We start from the raw sequence: 24623 nt of genomic DNA, 5'->3' as shown, positions 1-24623 counted from the left end.
CAGCTCATGTCTCAGCCTCCGGCCCCTGGGGCTTCAAGCCCCTTGCGCCCCCACCCTTCCTGAGATTGGGGTGGGCACCCCCCCAAGCTCTCTGTCTTCTATTCGGGGGACCACCTTTTGGGGCCCCTCTTCCCCTCCCTCCCACGCTTCCCCTCTCTTCCTCTTCTCCCTCCCCCTCCCTCCCCTCCTCACCCCTCCCCCCCCCCCCCCCCCCCAAAAAAGTGGGGGACGGAGGGGGGGGGGGGGGGGAGCTGGCTGAGGGGGGGAATGAGACCCTAATGAAGTCAGAGCCCCCCACACGCCACAGCGTCCAGCCCCCCAAACATGGACTGTCTCTGTATCGTGACAACCAAGGTAAGCAGGATATTGGGGGGGGAGTGGAGAAAGGGGTGTCAAAAGGCTGATATCTAGAAGGAACAGAGTTTGTACAGAGGTACCAGGTAGGCCTTATTTGGAGCCTAGAGTCCATTAGGGAAAGCTCAGTAGAAGTGGGGTGCTTAGGATTTGTCTCTCCGGATTGGGGAAACACAGGGATATAGATAATGCAGGGAAGACTAGAGGCAGCCATGGGGCACCCTGGAGTGATTCCCCAAAGTGTCTATATGGAGCACAAATGTGGGGGGGTTTATATGGCTTTGGGGGGGAGCCTAGCAGTTTGGAATTTGTGGGGGATGTAAGGGATGCTTGTCTTGGGGGAAGCCTGGCTCATACTGGGAGAGAAGTTCTTATGCTTTAGGGGTGGAGGGGTCTTCACTGGGGAAGAGGGCAGGGTTGGTTTTTGGGAACTATAGGTCAATTTGGGGGGAGAATTAGAGGCCTTGAGAGATACTCTTGGGTTTGGGGGAATTGCTTAAACCCCATTGGAGGAATATAACTACAGTTTAGGGATCATACTTATTTTGGGGGCTCACCCAGTATGAGGGTGACTGGGAGTAGTAAAGGTTCAGTGGGTCAAGGCCTGAGACAGGAAACCATTTTAAAGGACCAATCGAGATTAGGTTAAGATTTGGGGTGCTATATCATTAGGGATCCCCTGCTCTAGGGCAAGAGAAAATCTAAGAATCTGAGATAGGCTTACAGGAATTGGCTGATTTGGGTGTCATGTGGGTGGTGAATTTGGGAGACCCCCAAGCAGGTGTTCTCATTCTTCCCCCTTTGCCTTTGCCCATTCACTTTGCTCTAGCTCTCACTCCTGTCCCCAGCAGGAGAGAGGGAAGGAGAGAAAAGCAGATGGAAAGACAAACTCCAGCCCTGCTCAACCAGGCTCTTAAGGGGGAGGGATGTGAAGGACACCCTGGATTTGGAGGGTGACCCCCAGACCAAGGAAAGAATCTAGGCCTTAAGCAGTTGGATGGGGCTTGGGATGGAGGCAAATTGAAGGTAGGCAGAATGAGGGGGAGTAGTAGAATAGAAGGGGACTGGGGGGGGTAGGGGAAATGGGGGGAGTCAGGGAGAAAGCTGAATGTGGAGGGGCTAGTCTGTGAAAGGCAGAAGGGCCTGGGTGGTGGTGGCGGTGGGGAAGGACACCTGGCTCCCTTATGGGAGAATCTGAGATTTGGGGGTTAGATGCCTCTGTAGAGGGTTAGGCAGGTGGCAGGCTGGGAGGGTGGGGAAGAATAGGAGGGACAGGAAGTGGTGGCTGGGGGAAGCAGGGTCTGGGTGAGTCACAGGATGGGGAAGGGGTTATATTTAGTGGGAGCTACAGCATCTAGGGGGAAGGCTACTCACATATCCCACCATGCACATGGATGTTCATGTGCACACGTTGGTATAGAGTTGGGCCTTAGGAAGACAGAGGCTATGGGAAGGACTTAGACACAAGATTCATGGAAACTAAGCCTGGATGCCTTTTAGTCTTAGCATCTGCTATGCCACCTCACACCTTTGCCTTTTTCCACACACGTTTTTTGGGCCTTTCCCTGGGGCTTTTATCCCTAATTCATTGTCTCCCTGTTTCTGCCACTTTTTTTTTTTCTGTCTTTCTGCCACTGTTTTTCTGTCTCTGAGCCACGTTTTATGTCCTTCATGTCCCACTCCCCACCTCCCCTCATCTTGTTCTCATGTTTCCTGTCAGTATTTTCCATTCTGTATCTCTCAATCTTCCCCCTTTCCTCCCCCTGCCCTTCCCCAAGGCCAACACATTGGGGAGACAGGAAGGAAAGGCCTGAGCAAATAAGGGACACTTGAGGACATGCTTCCTTCTCTTTTTTCCCCTCCACTTCCCCTCCCCCCATGCCTCTCCTAGTGATGTTTTGTATAGATATATGCAAAAGGAAAGATCTATATTGAGGTATTAGGTACAAACCTTTCTAGGGGCATGTGAAAATAGGCATGTTGAGAATAAAGAGGAAGAAATCTGGGCTTGTAAGATGTTCACTAAGTCCAGAGAAACAGCCTCTTTTTATTCTGATCTAAAACTGAGCCAAAAGCTAAGGATCCCGGCGCCATAGGGTCTCTACAGGGAGGAGAAACGAAGACTTGACACATTGGTGGCTCGGGGGGAAAACTGTAGATTTCTTTGCCTTGAAAACTTTTAAGCGCTGGTGAAGGTGGGACTCCAACTCCCATGAGTCCCTGGGGTAGAAGGCCCCTAAGTACACTAGAACTGTTGCCCTGGGACCTGTTGGGAGTCGTAGTCCTCCTCAGTCCGCCGGCTCAGGGGTAGAACGGGAGAGGCCAGCAGAGGACGCTATGTCCCAGCACTCCTCGGCGGGTATTGTGTGCACTTGTTCTTCGCCCTGTTGAGGCCTTTACCTCTGGCCCTTTCCCGTAATCTATTTACCCTGACATCGGTTTCTATCTCTGGTTTCTATCTCCTAGTCTGTCTGTCTGTCTCTCCCGCCCCCGCCCCCAACCCACTTGCCTCCCCCCTTCCACCTCCTATTTCCCTGCGCTGGCGCCGTTGCCATGGTAACCGGCGACGACTAGAGCGGCTTGGCAGGCTGGCGGGCGGGGCCCACGGAGGGTGGGGGTGCGAGCACGGGGGCGGGGCCGTGGGGGAGGGGGCGGTTGACTTTGGCCTGAGACCCGGACGCGAAGTAGTTAAACCCTCCAGGCGGTCCTAATTGGGCAACACGGGGACGCCGGGGGCGGAGTCGGACCGGCCACCAGCCCATGCTTATTGGCCGAGATGGGCGGGGCGGGCTGGAACCGGGGACAATGGGGTTGAGGCCGTGGGAGCGAATGGAGAGGGAGGCGTGGCCTCATGGAGGATGGTGGGCGGGGCATTGAGGCCGAGTTACCGGCCTAAGGGGCGGGGTTGGCACAGAAGAAGGCGTGGCTGGGCCCGAATTAGAGAAGCTTGGAGGCGGTGGGCTTCAGAGCCGCTGAGGGGAGTAGGGTCTTTGGGAGAGGGAATCTGGCAGTGGGAGTCCTCACGCCTGGGCTACCTAAGATGGAGGTCTGTTCAGATCGAATCAGACACCCCTCCCACCTATCTCGTGTCCCTGGGAGACGGTTGTCAAGGCAATGGCAAAGTCCTTGATTGCTGTGTTGCTAGGCAACAGGAAACGGAAAATGGAGGGAAAAAAGGAAATGGGGGTGGGGTGGGAGGCTAAAAAGAATGTCGCCCCCTGCTGGAGAACTAAGAAGTTTGTTCTCCCCACTGCCCCTTTCATCACCAGATCTTGGACCCAAAGATCCCGATTCCACCCAGCAGCCACCCACTTCAGGGATTCATACCTTCTCTTATTCAAAAGCTTTTCTCTTTCAGAGAAGGAAGGAAATTGGGACCAGGGTTGATACTTTGGTCCACGAGGGAAGCTGAACAAGGGGGAAGGGTGAGAGATAGGGAGTATGGCTGGGCATAGTATGTCTTGGGCAGATTAGCTGGAAGCCAGAATATTCCCTTGAATTTAGTGGCTTATTTTTTAAGGTGGGTGAGGAAAGGTTATTTGCGGAGGTCCAAAATAGAGCAGCACCCCAGAAATCCAGGAGAGGACCCTGTGCTTTTAGGGTGTCCTTTCCTGTGTCACATTTTGCCTGAGTTGGATTTTGGGGCATCAGTGAAGTTTAAGGGCATCTATTAGATTTAAAAAGTCATACGGATCAATATATGAAACTTAAGGAATAGTGTGAGCCCTGGGTGTCATTTTGGGGTCTGTGGATAACTATATAGATGGTGGTGAGTAAAAAATTGATATGGCGGCACTATATTTTGACAAATGCCTCTGCTCTGAAACATTCTAGAGGTACCAGAAAGCAATTTTTTTAAACCAGAAAGCAAATTTAAGGTAACTGAATTTGGGGGACCTGGAAAATCTGGGAGTTCAATGGGAATTGTTTTGAATAACTCCCTTGGAATTTGATCACAGTTTTGGGAATTTAAAAAGGTTTGGAGAAATGACAACAATTCATTTTAGGCATTCACTGAAGGTGGTGGTCCCTCTGTGGGATTTGAGAGCATGTGATCAGTAGTTTTTGTTACTTAACTTTTGAGGAGGTAGAGAGGCTTTAAGGATGTTTCCTTTTAGGGAACTAGATCATGGGAAAGTGTCGAAACTAATCAGAGGCAAATATAACATCACCTTTTCCCACACTACCCTACATATGGAGGGGAATTGTATAAGGTCAGTTTTGAGGGAGTCATGGAGTCATAGGGCAACTGAATTCCAGTTGTAAAGGAGGAAGTACCCCTATATTAGAGAAGAGTTAAGTCTCTTTAGGGCAGTTAATGATAGGTTGCTTTGTTCCCAGAGTTAAAGTAGGTGATTTTGTATTAGAAAGTTGGAAATGAGACATTTCAGAGAATTCAGATAGAGAACCCCAAATACCTGGGGGACTTTAATTTGGGATTTACAAAGGTTCTTGATTAAATTAAAATGTAATTTATATGGGTATTATACTACAGGTGATTCTAATTTTGTGGTATATTGGGGAGGGAAGACTCAGGTTCTAAGAAAGCTGAGGGAAATTTGATGGGGTTTCGATGGGCATGGATGGCTTGAGAAACCTGGAGTTTTTTGAGGGAAGCTAAGCGTGGAAGGATTAGGACTTGCTACTGGACTTGTGATTTCATTGATATAGGGAATTTCTGAAAGAGGCACATTGTATTGATGTAGGGAACTTCTGAACGAGACATCCCTACCCCTCCTGCAGACCCGGCACCTGCTCCGCAATTGTAAATTTGAGGCAGTAGCCCAGGGCACTAGGAGATTTGACTTACCCAGGGTCACACAGCTCTATGTGCCAGGACTGGCCATCCACTGACGCCACCTCTCGGCAGTTTGGAGGTCACTCTCAATTTGAGGTTTCCCTGGGCAGAAAAACTTATTTTGGGCTGGGGGGAGCTAGTTGGTGGTGGGACTAGGGGTTCAGCCGTGATGCGAAGCCGCGGAGAGATTGGTTCAGGACCCATGGACCAGCTGTGCGCGGGAGGGAGGTTTCTGGAGACTGCTCGGGGATGGGGGGGAGAAGCAGCGGGCCGGAGAGGGACTGCGGGGGCAAGTTTTGAGGATGTATGGACTTGGGGCGGAGTTGAATGGGGGCGCCCCGCGGAAGAAGCAGCCTAGGAAACCCGCAGCCGGCGGGCGGGCGGGGAGCGCTTGGCTCCGGGGGGGGTCTCTTCTCACTCCTCTCCCTCCCCCCCCATGACGCTCTCCCGCACTGCGCAGGCGCTGCTCTCCCCCCTCCTCTCCGGCCGCAGCCTCCAGTTGCCGGCGCCGCAGCCCCCGCCCCTCCCCCTACCCTGGGACCCCCTAATATTCCATTCTCCCTTCCCCCACTATCCCCCTCCCCTCCTCCATGTCGGCTCGGAACAGATTCGCCTCCATGTGTCTCTGCGTGGTACGTGCGGCGGGGTATGGGCTCCCGGCCCCCCTCCCATTTTCACGACCCCCTCCGAATCTCGGGGTACAAGCTTCAAGAGCATCCCTTCCCCTCTACTGGGCATAGGGTCCCGAGGGTGGAGATTCCTTGGGGATTCTACCCTCATTTGCTTCCCTTTCATGCCTTGGGGGCTGGGGAGGAGGGTCCCAAGGGATGTGAGCAACAGAGCCCCCTTCTCACTTTCTCTTCAGTTTTATCTAGAGCCTAATATGGGGGAGGGGGGTGTGAACATCTGCCCCAGCATCTTTCATCTGCCCTCGGCCTCAGAGATGGTGAACCCCAGTGGGATTGGAGCAGTTGCCCTCCCCCATCCTGTTTTACTTCCTTGGCATCTATATTTTTTGGGTGCAAACCGTAGCCCTAGATTCATATGCAGGGACTCAGGGGTGAAGGGTCTCAAAGAGAAAAGAGCAACAGGGTTTTTTCTCCCACTTTTGTTGCCTCTATCCTCCAATAATTTGGGGATTCAAGCCAGCTCTCTCCACCTTCTTGGTAAGGGCGAGTTTCAGAGGAATGAGAGCAATGTCCATTTTTTAAACTGTTTCCTGATATTGGGGGCACAAAAGCTTCCATCCTAGTCCCATATTCACTGCACTTCACTGAGGCTTCAGGAATGGACTTCCTCTTCCTCTTCTCTTCACCTCAGATGAACAGACCTTTTTTTCTTCCTGGCCCCCCCCATTTCTTAGCCTCCTATATCCTCAAATTCTCAAGGTACTGAATGTTGTCACCAACCTCGATTCTCCATTTATCTCCAGTGTTGACATCTTGAAGGGTAGTGTATTCCCCAGTCCTAGATGCTTCTTTCCCTCAGGCTGTTCTATTCCTGGGGTTGAGGTGAGGACTGCAGAGATAAAAGTTTCTAACCCCTTCCCCCCATCACTTGGTCCTCACAGTTTTAGAAGGCATCTTTGGGGTATAGTTCTCATACCCAAATTATAAGATTTAAGACTAAGATCCTTTTGTTTTTGGAGCACCTAATGATGAAGAGAGATGAATTAAATCTTAATGTCCTATGAAGCTTCCTCCCTTTTTCTGTTCTCTCATGGTATCTAACTGTACCCCAAATATATTCATGAGAGAGGAGTATTATTAAACCCAGCCCTTTTAGGGATAGTTAAGATTAATAATTCAGTCTTGGAAAGAATATTCTTAAGATGATTTGAGAGATTTGTTACCCACATTTTTCCATTTACTTACCTCAAGATTTTTGGTATGTGGAACTTGAGCTTGGGTATTTTCTTGGAGTTGAATACCCCTCCTAAGTCTCAGTCTGTGGTTCAGACTGTCCTGAGCTTTTATGATCAGAGCTTTTCTGCAAGATTTCCCAAAATTATTGGAATGCTGCCTATGTCTAATTTATCATAAGGGTGGCTCCCCTCTCTTGTTCTTTGCATTACCTTCATGGCATATCCCCAGATTTGGTGCTCAACCGTAGCACTCCCTAAAATTCTCAAAAGCATATCTCAGTATATTGAAACTGCCTGAGTAAGGAGACTTTAGCTTCCTTATTCTCTAGTTATACCCTAAAAAATCATGAGATACTTCTCTTTTAACATATCCTAAACTTTATTGAGATTCAGCTTTTCTATATTGTTTCCTGAAACCTTTTCCCAGGAGGAGGTTGCCTGGTCCTCCAAACACACTTACCCTCTGATTTACTGAAGAACCTAAGCCCCAGGGTTTGCTTTGGAATCAAAGAACACCTAAAGAGTTTGGGGAGGCTGCTTCTTAGGAAGGGGAATTAGTCTAGTCCAGTGAAATCATTCATTACCAGATCTGCCCAATTCACATATTATTGGATGCCCAGAGGTAGGATGCCTCAGAATTAGGGAGGACCAGATAGAACCTTGCACTACCTTTTTGAGTAGAATCAGACACTGGGAACTACAGTGAGGGACAGGAAGAATAGAATAGAAAGGAAGAACAGTGGAGGAGGGCAGAGCTGGGACAGAAGAAAGAGAACAAATATATTCTCCCTACACATACATACTTATCTCCATTTTTCCTTCTCCCTTTACCTAGAAGATACTCCTTCCCTTCCCCTGTCACTACTTCCAGTTAATTTGGTATCCCTCTTTAAACTAGAGACAATGGAGAAAGAATCAGGAGTTGATGAGGGGAAGCTGATTCCTCTCAAAGGCCCTGTTCAACCCTTTTCCCAACTTTAACTCTCCTAGCCCCATCAGTGGCCTAAGCTCAGTCCAATTGTCCTATCCCCATCCCATTCAGTAGACAAGGGTCTATGTTCCCCGTTCTCTATTGCCATCTTTCTCTTAACCCTCACCCAGGAATATCAGGATTAGTTGATCCCACAACTGAGGTTGGGGGTGGGGGTGGAGAGGAACAGTGAGTATGTGGGGGGGGGGGCAGAGTTTTAATGCCTGGGTCTGAATCCACGACCTTTGCAACTGGAGAGTAGAAGTTATGCTGGTTGGGAGTACTATTAGATACTTCCTGCCTGGGATCCTGCGTGTCTTGAAGATATGAATGGCTAACTCCCTCTCCTAGCAAAGTGGGCAAGGAAGTGTTAGTGTTAATGTAGAATAATAATATAGAATAATGTAGAATGTGATAATGTAGAAGCTTTTTGAGCTGGAGGAGATGGAGGCAGAGAGGAGAGATTTGTGTCAGTGAACAAGGGCTGGAGAAACTGGAGTATTAGGGGCAAAGAAGGAGGATGGGATTAGGTGATAATCAATAAACATTAAGTGCCTGCAAGATGGGACTTCAGCATGAATGACAGAAAGTATAATTAGGGGATAGGAGCTGAGAACTCAGCATAGGGGCAAGATTGAAGACTGAGTTGGAAAGGGGGGGACTGAGAACTGAGAAGATGGGGATTGAGGACTGAGAGGCTGGTGAAATGAGTTTAGAATAAGAGGGTTGAGGGGGCAGCTAGGTGGTTCACTGGATAGAGCACCAGCACTGAAGTCAGGAGGACCTGAGTTCAAATCTGGCCTCAGACCAAACACTTGACACTAGCTGAATGACCCTGGGCAAGTCACTTAACCCCATTTGCCTAAAAAAAAAGAATAAGGGGGTTGAATGCCTGAAAGATTGAGGGACTGAAGACTGAAAACAGGACTTAGGGAGTGGGAGACTTGGAACGAGGAAAATCTGAGAGCTGGAGACAAGGAGACTATAAGGATTGAGGGAGTAGGGACCAGCCCTAAGCAGTAGTTGGAGAATTAAAGAGTTACTGAGGAGATGAAAAACAGAATTCAATTCAGTAAACATTTAAGTGCCTATTGTGTACTAGGCACATAGTAAAGTGATAAAAGACTGAAAGAATGGGAAACTGGAGACTGAGGGGGTAGTAAATTGAATATTGAGATGAGGAGCCTGAAAACTGAAGAAATGAGAAAACTGTAAGGACTGAGGAAATAGAGGAATAAGAATAGAGGGAATGGGAACTGGGGATGAGGGATTGAAGGACTGGAAAACTAAGAACTGAGAGAACAGGAAACAGGATTTAAGGGATGGCGGTATTAAAGATAGGACAATTGGGAACTGAGAAGATGGGAAACTGAAGGTGGGACACTGAGGACCGATAAAGGGGTGACTTGGCACAGAGAGGATTGGAAACTGTCAAATGAAGGGAAGGGTGACAAAATGGGGGGAAGGGACAAAGTATGTGCTGTGGGAGAACAAACAGTTTGGAAAGAAGTACCTGGGGAGGTGGAAAAATAGTTCGGAGAAGTGGACAATGGAGCTGGAAATTTCGAGGGACAGGGAGAATTGTGTGGGTTGGGAACAGAGGGAAAGGTGACTAAATGTTTGAGGGAGGATGCTGAGAGGAGGGTCTGGGGTGTGAAAGATTGCAGATGGCTGGGCTGTCTAGGAAGAATTGGATCTGGGGGAAGGGAGGCAAGCAGGAGGGGGTGGGACGAGGAAAGACTAGGGGAACCCTGGTACCTGGAGCTGCCCTGATACCTTCTCCTTCCCTCGCCTTCATTCCCAGAAATACCGCTATCAAGATGAAGACACGCCCCCTCTGGAACACAGCCCGGCCCACCTTCCCAACCAGGTAAACGCCCCCGAGCTGGTGCACGTGTCGGAGAGGAACTTGTCCCATCTCGAGGCCGTCAGTGGGGTCGTGGGCCACGCCCACCTCTCCCCGCTCAAGGTAGGAGACCCAGGTGACCCCCTCCCCCGTCCCTTGGAGCTTTGGAGCCGCTGCCACCCCCCAAGGGCCGGTACGGGGGAAGAAAACCAGGGTGGGGGTCAGGGGATGGGAGAGGCGGCTTCCTGGGTCATGGGGAGAGCAGCAAATTCTGGACCTAAAGAAGGAAGGGAAATGGAAGTTAGGGTTCCTGGTCCTCCAAAAGGGGAGAACCCTCACAAGTGAGGTAGAAGAGGTGTCTCTTTACATTAGTTCTTCCCCTGCTACAACCCCCACCAACACACATAGAGGCAGCACAGGCTCTTTATCATTTATTAATGCCTCCATTAATGCTTCATCAACTCCATTTCAGTTTGGCAGAGCCTTTTCTTCCTTTCTTCCTTTCTTTCTTCCCTCTTCCTTCCCTATGCTTTTTTTTTAAACTGTGTTCCTTGTCTTAATGTATCTCTATCCCTGTCTCTCTTCCATATCCTGTCTTAGTGTCTCTCTCTCTCTCACTCACTTTTTAGCCTGTTTTTGTCTCTTTCTGTCATTGTCTCAGTTTTGTTACCCTTTTTTGTCTCTGTCTCTTTCTTCCTCTTCTACCCAAACTTCCTGCCTTGTTTTTCCTCCATTCATGCTCTCCCTTACTCACACCCCTCCTAGGTACCTGCTGCTATCTTTCCCTCTCCCTCCCACAAAGTTTCTCACCCTTTGGTGATCTACATTTCCCAGATTCTCAGATTGTGTCTCCAGGCTCCAACTCCCCTGGACCCCCATACCTTGCATTAGTCAGGCTGGGAGTACTGGAGGTGGGAGTAGTAGGATCCAAACAGCGCTACTGCCTTCTACCTTTTCTATCTATTGATATGTTTGTCTCAAGGAGGAAGGAATCTCTCATAATTACTGGGCTCTACCCCCTAACCTGGTGAAAGGGTACTGTGTGTCTGTTTCACAGGAACTCTTATCTCATACCACATACCCCCAGTTTCTCCGTCACCTCTCCCTTGCTCTATCTGCCTATGTCATCTCGGATGATACAGACTAGGAGTAGTGGGTGATTGAAAGTTCATGTTAATGCATTCCAGTGGGTTGGTTGTTAGAAGAAAGAAGGTACTGGGGACTGGGAGGAGGATGGTGGTATGCTAAGTTTATGGAAAGGGGATTTCTTCCACCACCACCCCCCCCCAGGCAGTCAGGGTTAAGTGACTTGCCCAGGGTCACACAGCTAGTTAAATGTTCAGTGTCTGAGGCCAGATTTGAACTCAGGTCCTCCTGACTCCAGGGCTAGTGCTCTATCTATCTACTGCTAAACACCATTCAAGGAGGGAGCTGAAGCTGAAATAGGGGAACCTGGAGAAAGGATAATTGGATGAGACTAATCCCAGGGAGATAGAGGTAAGAGATCATCATAGGAACATAGACATGGAAGGAGCCCTAGAGGCCATCAAGTTCAAACACCCCCCCCCACTTTACAGATAAGGAAACTGAGGTTAAGTGACTTGCCCAAGGTCACACAGCTAGTAAATTCAAATCTTAGTCAGGATTTGAACTTAGATCTGCCCGACTGTAAGACCAGCATTCTACCCAGTATACCACGTTGCTATCTAGAGTGGTGAGGGGCAGAAAGTGGCAAGGGTCAGGAAGACAGGGAGTTGTTAGAGGTATAGAGTTTTGGGTCTTTGGTATTGGGATGTCAGAGACAAGATTTGTATGGAAGACAAAGACTCAGAAAAGAAAATTGGGATGCTATGAGAAGAATGAGGTTGAGGTAATTGAAAAATTTGCTTCTGTTGAGAATAGCTAGGATTAGGAATGGGAGCTGGTAGAAGGAAATGGAAAGGATTTAGCTGGGAGATGAGATGCTACATGTTACCCCTCTTCTTTCACTTAATAGTTATGAAAGGAGGTACTCTGTGGGTCTGGCCAGAAGTTAATATAGAAAATAAAATGGAAAATAAAATGAGGGTGCTTGGCTGAATGGAGCCAGTTAGGTAACTGAGAAGGAATTATATTGGAAGGAGTATGTAAAAGATTAAAGAGTTAAAGGGAAGTAGGGGTTGGGAGTGCAGGTTAGGTGATAGGAAAAGAGGTACAGTAAAGGTTTGGGAAAACAGGACATGGGGATGGATAAGGAACAATCATATTAGGACACAAGTATATAGGAGATTCAAGGGTTAGGAGAGCAAAAGATGGGGCAGAGGGAAAAATAGGGATTTAAAATAAAGGAGCCAGTGGCCTGGAGAACTAGAGGCGGATGAGAGGGAGAGTTTAGAAAAAGGTAGGAAGATGGATGTGTTTGTATTGGGGATTAGAAAGAGATTTGGGGCAGATGATAGGAAAATGGAATAAGAAATGAGGAATAGAGAGTAAGGATTATGAGATAAGAGGTTAGGAGTAGAGGGTATAAGATGTGGGATGAGAGGGGTATGAAATGTGGGATAGAGCTATGAGTTGGGAAATGAATGGGAGATGGAGGATATAGAGGATGGAGGATGGGGATGTAAATGAATGATGAGAACATGGGGATAATGGATGGAGATGGGGAATGGGGATGAATGGTGGACCATAGGAAGTAGTGATGGGGGGAACCCTGTAGATGGGAATCAGATAGAGGTCATAAAGACTTGACAATAAAGGGGGTAAGAGCCAGCTTGGGGAGATCCAGGAGATGTGCATTAGGGTTTGGTCAAAGAACAGTCTGAGGACAACAGAGGGAGCACTCTCAGTCTTCTTACCTCCTTCCTCTCAGTTGTGGGTACAGGCCCCACTATCCCCTTGACAGCCCCAGGCCTTACCTTGGTGAAGAGTGACATTAGGAAGAAATTTGGCCCCACCTTCCTCACGTGTTAACTCTTTCCTTGATGGAGTGAGGAGAAATCGTCTGAGCAGGGACTAGAATGTCTTTTACCATCCTCCCTTTTCCATAGGAGCTGGGGAGGAGGAGGGGGAGAGATGGGGAGGAGGGCAAGAGTGAAGAAGGGACTGAAGAAGATTCAAGATGTATTATTTTAGATCCTGGTAATGAGAGGTAGAGCTGTGGAAGGAAGAGGGCTCTCAAAGGAACATTCTTTGAGACTGGTTGTTTGTCCCCCTCTCCTGCTTATTGCTTTGATAGCAATTAGTGATATAGTACTGCTAAGCAGTAGAGGGAAGGAGTGACCCTGGGGCCCTGAAGGGAGGTGGTGTGACTAAGGGAAAGAGATTTGGAAGAATTGAGAATTCAGGGGAAGACGCCTGGAAATCCTTGGGAGATTCCTGAAAGATAGTAGGGAAGGGGACAATGTAGGTAATGCCTTGTCCCTGAGGCCCTGGTTGTATATGTATGTGTGTAGCATGTGTAAGTCATATTATATGCAGTGAGAAACTCTCTCCTGTCACCCCATGCTTGTTCAACCTTTCCCTTCATCGTTTGTTCTTCTTGTAAGGCTTTCCCCCTCCCTTTTTCTCTCCTTTAAAAGCTACTTCTCATAGATACACAGTCTCCCTTCACCAGCCAGCAGCCATACACAAACAACGTGCACATATATAGGTGCACACACACAGGTGCATAAACTACCTTACGTGTTGGAGTGAGAGAACCAAGACTCCCTTGAGACCCTCTAATCTCCCTATCTCTTTTCAGAATTTTTAGACATTCAAGAACTGTCATCCAGATGGACAGTTCTTGGGGGTTCCCTGAGGGAAGTGGGGAAATGAGAGCTTAGACGCCAATGGAGGGAAAAATCCCTGGGCCAATGAGCAGATCTGAGGCTGTGGAAACTGGAAGAGGAGCTGGGCTAGTGGGGACCCTCCCCTCTACCCCAGCACAAGCTTTCTCTGGGGTCAAGGCTTATAGTATTTTCTTGTCTCCTTACCACAGGCCAACTCTCCCCCCGTGATTGTGAATACAGATACTCTTGAAGCCCCTGGATATGTGAGTTGGTCAGATTTGGGGGACGGGGACCTAGGGAGGGTTAGGTAGATAGGTAGAGAGGAGAACTAGGGAGTAGAGAAAACCAAATGATGAGGTACAAGTGGAGAGGGAAAGAAGAAGTAGGGTCGCAGGTTGCTAAGATAGGAATATCCATCTCACTGTGTTTGTGTTTCTGGCCTGTGTTGGAGCTGCAGGTGAACGGAACAGAAGGGGAGATGGAGTATGAGGAGATCACACTGGAACGGGTGAGTAAGTGCCCCCTATTCTCTCTAGCTCCCATCTTCTTCATGCTTTTCAGGCCCTATCTTTGCTTCTTTCTCTGATTTCACTATTTCAGCCCTCTAATTCTCTAACTTCCATTTCCCTTATCTGCTAACAGCCCCTCACCTCCTAGCTCTTATTCCTTCTCTCTTCCCCAACCCCTTTGCTCCAGCCACCCTTCCTCCTTTTGCCCCTATGTCTTTATTCCTGTTGATTTTATGGAGAGGACTCTACCAGTGGAAACAAGGCAGAGGTAGGAGCTGCTGATTCTTTCTCCCCCACTCCCCTTCACCCAGGGTAACTCAGGCCTGGGCTTCAGCATCGCAGGTGGCACCGACAACCCACACGTTGGCGATGACCCATCCATTTTCATCACCAAGATCATTCCTGGGGGGGGCTGCAGCACAGGATGGCCGACTCAGGTGTGGGGGCCTGGATACCTGGGTCCCTGAGGGAGAGGGGGCTGGGGGCTGGGGAACTAAGCCCTGAGAGGAACAATATAGCTGGGAGGAATGGGAGGGAGAATCACAAATCCTAATGCTTGAGTCCCTAAGGAGAATTAGGGGAACTGGTGGGAGGGGGGAAATCAAAGGTGAAGATCCCTGCTTTGCTGTCCCCTTAGGGTCAATGACAGCATCCTGTTTGTCAATGAGGTGGATGTAAGGGAGGTGACACACTCGGCTGCTGTGGAAGCCCTGAAGGAAGCAGGTTCAATTGTTCGTCTCTACGTCATGCGTCGGAAGCCTCCTGCCGAGAAGCTCATGGAGATCAAGCTCATCAAGGGACCTAAAGGTAACCATTGACTTAGCTCTGCCTCTTTTCAAGGATCCAGGCCCCCAGGTTCTCTCATATGCTGTGGCTCTCCCTCCTTTGCCTGCTCTTTCAGTTGCAGCTCCTGGCTCTCTTCCCCTTCCTCTCCAGGGCTCGGCTTCAGCATTGCAGGTGGCGTGGGGAACCAGCACATCCCAGGAGATAATAGCATCTATGTAACAAAGATCATTGAGGGCGGGGCTGCTCACAAAGATGGACGTCTACAGATTGGGGACAAGATCCTCGCTGTGAGTTCCCCTTTCCTGTAGAACCCACAACGCTGACTTTGATCAGACAGGCCTCCCTGGCTCCCCAGCTTACTGCCTGGTACCCTCTGATCCTGTTCCTCCCTTTGTTCTCCCATTTCTAGGTGAACAGTGTAGGGCTGGAGGATGTGATGCATGAAGATGCAGTGGCTGCCCTGAAGAACACATATGATGTTGTCTACTTGAAAGTGGCCAAGCCTAGCAACACCTATCTGAGTGATAGCTATGCCCCACCTGACATTACCACTTGTGAGAGCCCCCCCCAACCCCTGACATCACCCCTTATGAGAGTTTCCTCTATATCCCAACATCACAGTCTGTGAACTGCTCCCCAACTCTCTGCTCTCTGTCCCTGTGAGAATCCCTAAGATACCTGCTTTTACTTGTACGAATCTTCCAGACCCTGACGTCATTTCCTGGGAAGCAGCCCAACATGACTGCCTGTGAATGCACCCTTTTCAATTCCCTTGACATCACCCTTTATGAGGAGCTCTCCCTCTCCAAGGCCCTTGATAACACAGCTTGTAAAACTCCCCCTCAAAATCTATAGTCTGAATACCAGGAGGCTTCCCAGGGCAGTGAGGTAGGGTGGGGGGAGGGCTTCCTTTCCCTGAAACACCTGCCAGTCCTCACTTCTATGTCTCTCCCCAGCCTACTCCCAGCACTTGGACAATGAGATCAGCCACAGTAGCTACCTGGGTACTGATTATCCACCAGCCATGACACCCACCTCCCCCCGTCGATACTCCCCGGTGGCCAAAGAGCTGCTGGGAGAGGAGGATATTCCTAGGTGGGGAAAGACCAGATACCTGGAACCCTGAGTGAAACTGAAGTTGGGAGGTGGGGAGAAAAGAGGAAGGGTCTTGGGGCCAGAATCCTGAATTCCTAGAGGATCAGGGAATTCAGATGGGCACTAAAGATTGAGAGATCCTAGGAGATGACTAGGTTGTGTAGTGGTGACCCCTGTACCCTCCATCCCCACAGGGAGCCACGCCGGATTGTGATCCATCGGGGCTCCACAGGCTTAGGGTTCAACATCGTGGGAGGTGAAGATGGTGAAGGCATCTTCATCTCCTTCATTCTTGCCGGGGGTCCAGCTGACCTCAGTGGAGAGCTACGCAAGGGGGACCAAATTCTCTCGGTGAGAACATCAGCTCCCCCATCCCATGAAGCTCCTGACCCCCAGCTGTGCTGTTAAGGAGGAAGTGCTTTGGGATCCCATGAATCCTGTAACCTAATCATCCTTGCAGACTCTGTAGCAGATATATAAGACCCTGCCTTCCATCTCAATTTGACACCAGGGTCCCCTGGTAATGGAGACTCGAAGTCCAGCCCTATCCCTCAGGCCAAACTCTGAGGTCCATAGGAGTCTTTCCAGCAATATGACCTAGTTAGAACCGGGTGACCTCCGTCAAACCCCTCTCTCTCCTCAGGTCAATGGTGTGGATCTTCGAAATGCTACCCATGAACAAGCTGCCATCGCACTGAAGAATGCTGGCCAGACTGTCACTATTATCGCTCAGTACAAACCAGAAGGTAATTGTGCGGGAGTGAGGCAGAGCTAAGGAGGTGACTCAGGTCATAGCTGCCAGTGAAAGGAACAGAAAACAAGAGTTGGGGTGGATTGGGAGGTGTATATGTGGGTGACTATCTTTGGATGGGGCTATAGGGGCCTCAGCTTGTGATGGAGAGGATTCTCCTTTTTTTCTCAGAATACAGTCGATTTGAGGCCAAAATCCATGACTTGCGGGAACAACTAATGAACAGCAGCTTGGGTTCTGGGACTGCCTCTCTTCGGAGTAACCCCAAACGAGGCTTTTATATCAGGTTAGAGTTCAGTCCCTTTCTTTCATCTACATTCCCCTCTCTCCACTCCTTTTCATCCACCATAACTTCGTATCATTGTTTCCCATGCCCTAGCTATCTTCTTATCCCTCTGTTTTCACAATTCCTCATACCTCCATCTCCATGCAACAGTAAGCACTTCATTGGCTTTCATTTTCCTTAAGGGCTGGGCTTTCAAGGGTGGCATTCCAGGGAAAGGAAACCTTCTGACCAGAGGCACAGAATGACTGGCTAGCTGGCCCCTCATCAGGGAAGCATCAGAGCTGGAATAGCTGAGATGATCTGGCTTCTTTTTCCACCATGCAAGGCTGCCTGTGTCTTCTCCATATCTGTACAGTGCTTTGCAGTTTTCAAAGCACTTTAAAACGGGTCATTTCGTTGAGTTCTCATAACAATCCTGTGAGCTAGGTAGTAGAGAAGTTATTATCTCCATTTTGTAGATGAAGAAACCAAGACCCCAAAAGATGACATGACTTGCCCAAGGTCATGCAGCTGTACCTTCTTTCCATTCCTCCACATTGCCTTTCCATCTGCCTTCCTGTCCCAATCACCTGTGCTCTGATACCAGATCATAGCCCAGGTTCCATTTTCTCTTTCTAGTTACTCATCCTTCTTTTCTTCTTCTGTAATTGATTTGCCTGTGCCTTCACTCACAAATTTAAATCCCTCTTATTCCCCTGACCACTCTTCCTGCTCCCCACATCCTGGTCACTTCCTGAGGAAGTGGGTCTTCCTCATCTTACCACTCTCTCACATTGCCCTTGTTCTCCCACCCTGACACCATTGCTTCCAATAACCACCCCCAACCGTCTCTCCTTATGGTCATCTACCTGTCTATCCAAACATTTGCAGGTTGAGTAGAAGCTAGGTGGCATGGTGGATAGGATGCCAGACTTTTATTTAGGAAGAGCTGAGTTCAAATCCTGCCTTAGCTATTTACTCATCAGGCAACTCTACTCAGTCTCAGTTTCCTCATCTGTAAAATGGGGATGATAATAATAAAGGGTTTCATGGGGCTGCCCTGAGAATCAAATGAGATAATATATGTAAAGAGTTTTGCAAACCTTAAAACACTAATATAAGTATTACCGGTTATAATTGTTGCTGTTGTTGTTGCCCTTCTTCCCGTAATCTGCTGATTTACCTGTATCATGCTAGACTCTGTGCTTATTTTTCAGGGTGTAGGGTTGGTAGGTATGTGGTGAGACCATGACCTCTCTTCCAAACTTCTCCAAACCCAAACAGGGCCCTGTTTGACTATGACAAAACCAAGGACTGTGGCTTTCTGAGCCAGGCCCTTAGTTTCCGTTTTGGGGATGTATTGCATGTGATCGATGCTGGTGATGAAGAATGGTGGCAGGCACGACGTGTCCAGCCAGATGGTGAGACCGATGACATTGGCTTCATCCCTAGTAAACGGAGGTGAGTGGAGGTACTCAGCTGACCTCAGCACATCTAAGAATGCAGCTCAGTAAGAATGCAGCTCAGCCTGTAGGGAGTATAGAATGTGTGGTTCATTAGTAAAGGAGGTTATAACCTTTGAACTCTTGAAAGTTGAATTCATCCAGGCTCCTCTGTGGGACCATAACATCCATGAGTCTTAAAGGCAGGCAGCTTATCATTCAGAAAAGCCTATATAGGCCTCAGGGATTGCTGGATGTTGCAGTACATAGGGGCCTGAAGGTCAAGAGGGTAGGAGCCAGAAGGGCCCATTTTCAATCTATTCAGTCTTCCTAGGACTTTTGGAAGCCTAGAGAAAAGGGGACAGTTCCCTAATTCTGGAGGTCAGAGGTCTGGGGACTTATTTGAAGGGAGGTATTAAAGTACTTACATATTCCTTTAACTGCCATTATGCCCCACAGGGTCGAGCGCCGGGAATGGTCAAGGTTAAAGGCCAAGGTGAGCTCAGAGAAAGGACAGGGGATGCTGAGCCTGTGAGAAGTGGAAAGTTTAAGGAAGTAAAACCTTTGGGGAGTGGAGGAGCTAAGGGGAAGGAACCCAGTGACCTCTCTCCCATTTCTTTCTTAGGACTGGGGTTCTAGCTCAGGATCTCAAGGTGTGTATGTTTTAAAGGATGGGCTTACATGAAGTCAGGGGTTGCAGTGGAGGTGGGATGGGGATGATGAAGAGTTGGGAAGGTTATATCACAGACTTATTTCCCTTTTTTAGGTCGTGAAGACACAGTGCTGAGCTATGAGACAGTGACACAGATGGAAGGTGAAACTCCATCCCTGCCTGTATTCTGTCCCATACACAGTCCCTTTGGATGTTCTTCCTCTGGCCTATCTTCAGCCTCCCATCCCAACAGCTCTTCTTTTCACCCATTGTCCTGATTCTGTCCCCTTCCCCTAAGGGGAAGATCTCTTTTAACTCTGACTCCACTGTCTCCTTCCTCAGTGCACTATGCTCGCCCTATTATCATTCTTGGCCCAACCAAGGACAGGGCCAATGACGACCTCCTCTCCGAGTTCCCTGACAAATTTGGATCCTGTGTTCCCCGTGAGTGACTGGTTTGGGGATGTTGGAAGAGGGGAGGCAGTATGGTATAGCCTTCAAAGATTTCCTTTCCAAATGAGCTAGTATGCCACATAATCCTTTGCCCAAGGAACAGGTTGCCCCAAAGGTTATATATAGTTCATAATCACCTGGTAGCTAGGGACCAGGAAGGTGAGGGATAGCTGGAGACCACATTCCCCCAAACCCTTGAATAGTAGCAGCATTCTCAAGCCAGCGAGTTGGTTGCCCCAAGAAGTGCTGAGTTATAGTTATCTCTCAAGCCCCTACCCTCCCTACTGTCACCCCATCTCAGCAGAGCTGGCTTGCACGCTCAGGCCACAGAGGGTTTGGGTTCTTCAGTTCCACGAAGGCAGGACATGCAGTGGGAGGGATGGTGACTAGATTTCAGGTTGGGGTGGGGGCCTTCCTGGCAGATACAACGCGGCCAAAGCGGGAGTACGAGGTGGATGGTCGGGATTACCACTTTGTGTCATCGAGAGAGAAAATGGAGAAGGACATCCAGGCTCACAAGTTCATTGAGGCCGGCCAGTACAACAGCCACCTCTATGGGACCAGCGTCCAGTCTGTACGAGAGGTGGCTGAACAGGTACCGCCCTGGGGCCTGGGCTCCACAAGTGTCCCTTTTCCACCCCATGCTTCCCCCAGCCCCTCGCCTTCCTCTAGCTCTCTCGCTCTAACTTTTCTCTTTCTGTCTCTTTCCCCTGCTGGGTCTTGACTCCGTATCCTGCTCCTCTGTCTCATCCCACCCCCACCTGCTGTGCTCCCTCATCTCCTGCTGTCCCCCAACTCCTTTGGTATGTTTTTGCCTGCTTTTCTTTCTATATCTCCCCCTTACCCCTCCTCCTTTCTTTGTGCCCTATTTCTTTTCTCCGTCTGGCTGGTCTCTGCTTTGTTTCCTCCCATTCCTGGCTTTCCAACCTAACTCTCTCCTACATCTGCCCTCCTTCTCTCTGACCGGCTGGCCTTTCTCCCTCTCAATTTCTCTCTGTTTTTTCCTTTGCCTTTCCTTCTCTACACTTTTGGGGTCTCTGCCTCTTTTTTTCTGTGTGTTTGCATAACCCATATCCATTCTTTTACTTCCTCTCTCTGTTACCTTTGCCTTCTCTCTCTCCTTTTGGCATTGTGTGGCTACCTGTCCATGGTTCTTCCCTCCCCCATCTGCCCTCCTGTTCCCCTTCCTCCTCTCTCCCTTCTCTGCTCCTCCTTTCCCCATCTGCCTCCCTCCTTTGCCGTCTGTCTCTCCTTGTTTCTCCATCTGTCTGTCCTCTGTCTATTCTCCCTCTTCTTTGTCCCCTTCCCCTTCACTTTGCCTGCGTACCTGTTCTGTCCATTCATCTGTTCTATCTCCTTCCTCTCATTTCTGTTCCCTCATCTTCCTCCCACCCTCTTGCTCCCTGGCCCTGTCCATCTGTCCTTCCCTCTTTCTCTTTGTCATTCTGTCTGCTTTCTCCATTCTTCTCCTGTTCCCTCTGTCTTTGTTTCCTTCTCTTCTTCCTTGCTTCATCTGTTTGTACTCTTTCCTTTTCTCCTCCTCTCTTTATTCTCTGTAATTTAATCTATCATTATCTGTCCTCTAACTGCTGTATTTCTCTATATACTTTTTCTGTTCTTTCTTCCCTTTGTCTTTACTCCTCCAAACTTTCTCTTTATCCACTTGTCTTTCTTCTCCTTCCATGCTCTCTCCCCCTCTGTACTTGGGTGCTTCCATCTGTCTTTTCCTTCCCTACTCTCTCTGTCCCCACCTATGCACCCTCCTGTCCTTCCCCCTCCCCTGCTGCCCCCCCGGGAAAGCACTGTATCCTTGACGTCTCGGCCAATGCCGTGCGGCGGCTGCAGGCGGCCCACCTGCACCCTATTGCCATCTTCATCAGACCTCGATCCCTGGAGAACATCCTGTGAGTACTGTCCAAGCCTCCAGGGGACAAGATGGGGGAGGGGTGTGTGAATCAGGGCCTCCCCACGTGCCTCATCACCAACTCCTTGTACTTCCTGGTTCCTACCACAATATCCCATCACGCAGACACAAAGGCACACCAAGTAGTGGCAAGATGATTCAAGTCAATGTCAAGTTTCCAGGGAGCTTTTTCTGAGGATCAGTGTTGTCACTGAGGGGATAGGACTGTGGACCCTTCCCCCATCTCACTCAATTCCATGAAATTCCTTTTTTAGCCCTCCTGGACCTCAGTTCTAGCAGCCTGAAGGATAGCCCCAAGGATGGGCAGAACAGGGTTCCAAATGCTGCTGGGAGTTATAGTTATAGTCCTGTCTGTAACCCCCTTGTCACCTCCTGTACAGTTTTGTTAACCTGTACAGGGCGTCAGAGAAGTGTCTGGCACAATAGGTGGTAGTGGACCTTGGAGTCATGAAGACCTGGGCACACAGACTGTGTGTAACCTGAAACAAGTCACTGAGGCTACAAGTTACAGTTAAATTGTTGATCTGCCCCAGCCAAGGGAATTTCCACACTGGGAGTTCCCCATACTGATGAAATCACAGGTCCAGAATAAGTTTTTGTTTTTTTTTTTAAATTGAGGGAGTTGAGATGACAACTTCTGGCAGCAGTTTCAGGTTAGGGGAGCCTGGACCCAAGTGCTTCTGGGATTATAACTCCCACAGTGGGGACTGGCACCAGAGATTTTTGTTTGGTTGGGTTTTTTGGAGGGTGTTCCTTAGATGTAGGGGCCCGGGCTCCAAGGGCTGCTGAGATTGTAAGCTTTTGTTCACAGCTATCCCTCTCTCCCCCAAACACATTCCAAAAGCACCTTAGCTTCTTACCCACTGATTTATGCTCGTGGCATTGAGAGGGAATGGAATAAGAGAGGGCTGGGACCATACTGTCTCATTTGTCTTGCCCATCTTCTCTCCCTAGAGAAATTAACAAACGGATAACAGAAGATCAGGCCCGCAAAGCCTTTGACAGAGCCACCAAGCTGGAGCAGGAATTCACAGAGTGTTTCTCAGGTATGTGGGGGAATGGGAAGAAAGAGATTGGGAATTTCTGGGGGAGAGCTGGAGACACTGAGAAACCAATAACAGTCCTTATCTTTTTCCTTTCTTTTCACCCTTACAGCCATTGTGGAGGGTGAAACCTTTGAGGAGATATACCACAAAGTAAAACGTATCATTGAGGAGCTATCAGGGCCATATATTTGGGTCCCAGCCCGAGAGAGACTCTGATCCCTTGTCTACCACTGCAGCCTGGACTCACCTGCCCTCCAAGGCCCCTCAGCCTGGACTCACCTGTCCAAGCCCTTCTCCTCTTATTTATTTCCTTTGTGACCCAACCCAGATGGGGGGGACTTCTCTGCATGTGCCCCGCCCCCCTGAGCTGGATGCCTGGGTCCCAGGAGCACAGAGAAGCTAGGGGAGCTGGACACTTGGATTCTTGATCCAGGAACCTCTCTCCTAAATATTCCTCTCCCCTCACCCCCCCAACACCTCCAGGACCTGGGACACCTCAGCCATCCCTTCCTGCTTCTTCACCCCTTCACATTCCAGAATGCAAGGGGACTCGCACTTGCTGGAGCAACCCAGGCTTGGGGCCTGAGGGGTCACTGGGCTCGGCCTTCTCAGCTGAGGGAGAGGCTTGAGCTCACCGACATCCCAACTTCCCACATCCCCTTGATTTCTCTCAAGTTTCTTTTTTCTGTTCTCCATTTTTTTCTTCTCAAAGGTGGTTTATTTTTTTGGGAAGGGTGTTGGGGGCAGTCACACAGACCCCCCCCACCTTCCCCATGAATTTCCCCCTTTTTCTTGCTGGTTTGCATGAGTGGAAGGTCTAACTGTGGCTTTTTTTCTGGGATTTTTTGGGGAAGGGGGAGGGACAGGGTCTGGGGAGTAGGGAATATGGGAGGGGGTGGGGAGAGGGAAAGGGGGGGTGGGCCTTGGGGAACTGGGGGAGATTAGATATGCTGCCGCCTTCTGCAATTTATTTTTTTTTTGAGAGAGCGAAAGGAAGAGACAGATACTTGAAAATGCTTGTGGCCTGATTATTTGGGAGTAGAGGGGGGAAAGGGAGGTAAATAGGGTGGGTCTGGAAATACCCAGATTTAATTAAGACTTTTATCATTGGAAGGGGGTTGGGACACTGATAGAAATAGGATATGAACCTGATGAAGGGTGCATATGAGAAAGATGGGTTGGTGTTAAAATGACCAGAAGTGGACAAAAACTTTTGGAGATGGGACCCTAAACTAATATGAGGTTGGAGTGTCCAACCAGAAGAATGTGAGCTTCTGGAGGGCAGGAGCCAGTCTGTCTGGCTTTTTCTCCAAACTACTCAAGCCCCAAGCATGCTGTGAGATTGGTGATAAGATCCCTGCAAGATGTCCCCAGCAGCACATCTTGGGGTGGCTAAAATTGCTAAAATCAGGGCTGATCATTTGACTAGGGTTACTGAGGTTAACCTTCACATGGAGGAGGTATCTCTAGCCAAATGGCACACGTAAGGCCAGCTAAAAGATCTATCACCTCATTCCAATCACTTGTCCTTCCTGTCCTCAAATCCTGTAGGAACCAAGGCTTTTCTCCCCACTTGGGATACTAAAGGCAGGTCATCTTGCAAAAGGTAGAATTCAACATCTCCTCCCATGGTACCTTCTTTTTCCCAGGGATCCTGATATCTGGGTCTTACGGTGAACGTCTGGTTTTGAGAACTCTCATGTCAGCCTAATACTTACATGGAGGCCCACATGCAAATCTCTTCTGGGAAGCCCACTTCCATCAGAGTCCTCCATATAACTTTAGGCCTACTCTTTTAATCTCCACCTCCAATTCTCCCGTTTCTTTGTGTCATAGTGAGAGAAAGAAATATAAAATGCCATTTTTAGGCCCTTTTTATTTTGTTCTTCAATGTACCCCAGACCCTATTTCATCTGGCACCTCAACCAGGCTACAAATAGGGCTTACTCTCAAGTCTAAAAAAAACTGGTAAAGAGAGGGATGCTTTCTAATTATCTCTTTCATTGACTGGGGTTTTTGGTGACCTAGGGTTGACATTAAGCCTTCTGGGGTGTGAAGAGGCAGGTGAGAGATGGGGAAGCTTAATATCTTGAGTTCTCAAGGTAACGCTGAGGCA

The 24623-nt window shown here is 49.1% G+C and overlaps 1 protein-coding gene across 1 annotated transcript; it reads left to right on the top strand.

Moving 5' to 3' along the window:
* The first annotated feature begins 225 nt into the window (after positions 1–225).
* Positions 226–23382, top strand: DLG4 (discs large MAGUK scaffold protein 4). Its single transcript, XM_027857101.1, is given in 22 exon segments — positions 226–354; positions 9791–9955; positions 13794–13847; positions 14042–14092; positions 14405–14497; positions 14499–14530; positions 14731–14900; positions 15030–15166; positions 15289–15433; positions 15836–15974; positions 16169–16325; positions 16618–16720; positions 16897–17011; positions 18275–18451; positions 18892–18928; positions 19058–19085; positions 19199–19246; positions 19427–19528; positions 19960–20131; positions 21331–21441; positions 22416–22507; positions 22617–23382. Coding segments are annotated over 22 exon segments (2265 nt in total). The 5' UTR covers positions 226–324; the 3' UTR covers positions 22724–23382.
* The last annotated feature ends 1241 nt before the right edge of the window (positions 23383–24623 follow it).

The sequence above is a fragment of the Vombatus ursinus genome, unplaced genomic scaffold, assembly GCF_900497805.2.
Source record: "Vombatus ursinus unplaced genomic scaffold, bare-nosed wombat genome assembly UNPS02011916.1, whole genome shotgun sequence".
NCBI classification, from domain to species: domain Eukaryota; kingdom Metazoa; phylum Chordata; class Mammalia; order Diprotodontia; family Vombatidae; genus Vombatus; species Vombatus ursinus.
The sequence above is the reverse complement of the archived record's forward strand: the minus strand, read 5'-3'. Positions and strand labels throughout refer to the sequence as shown.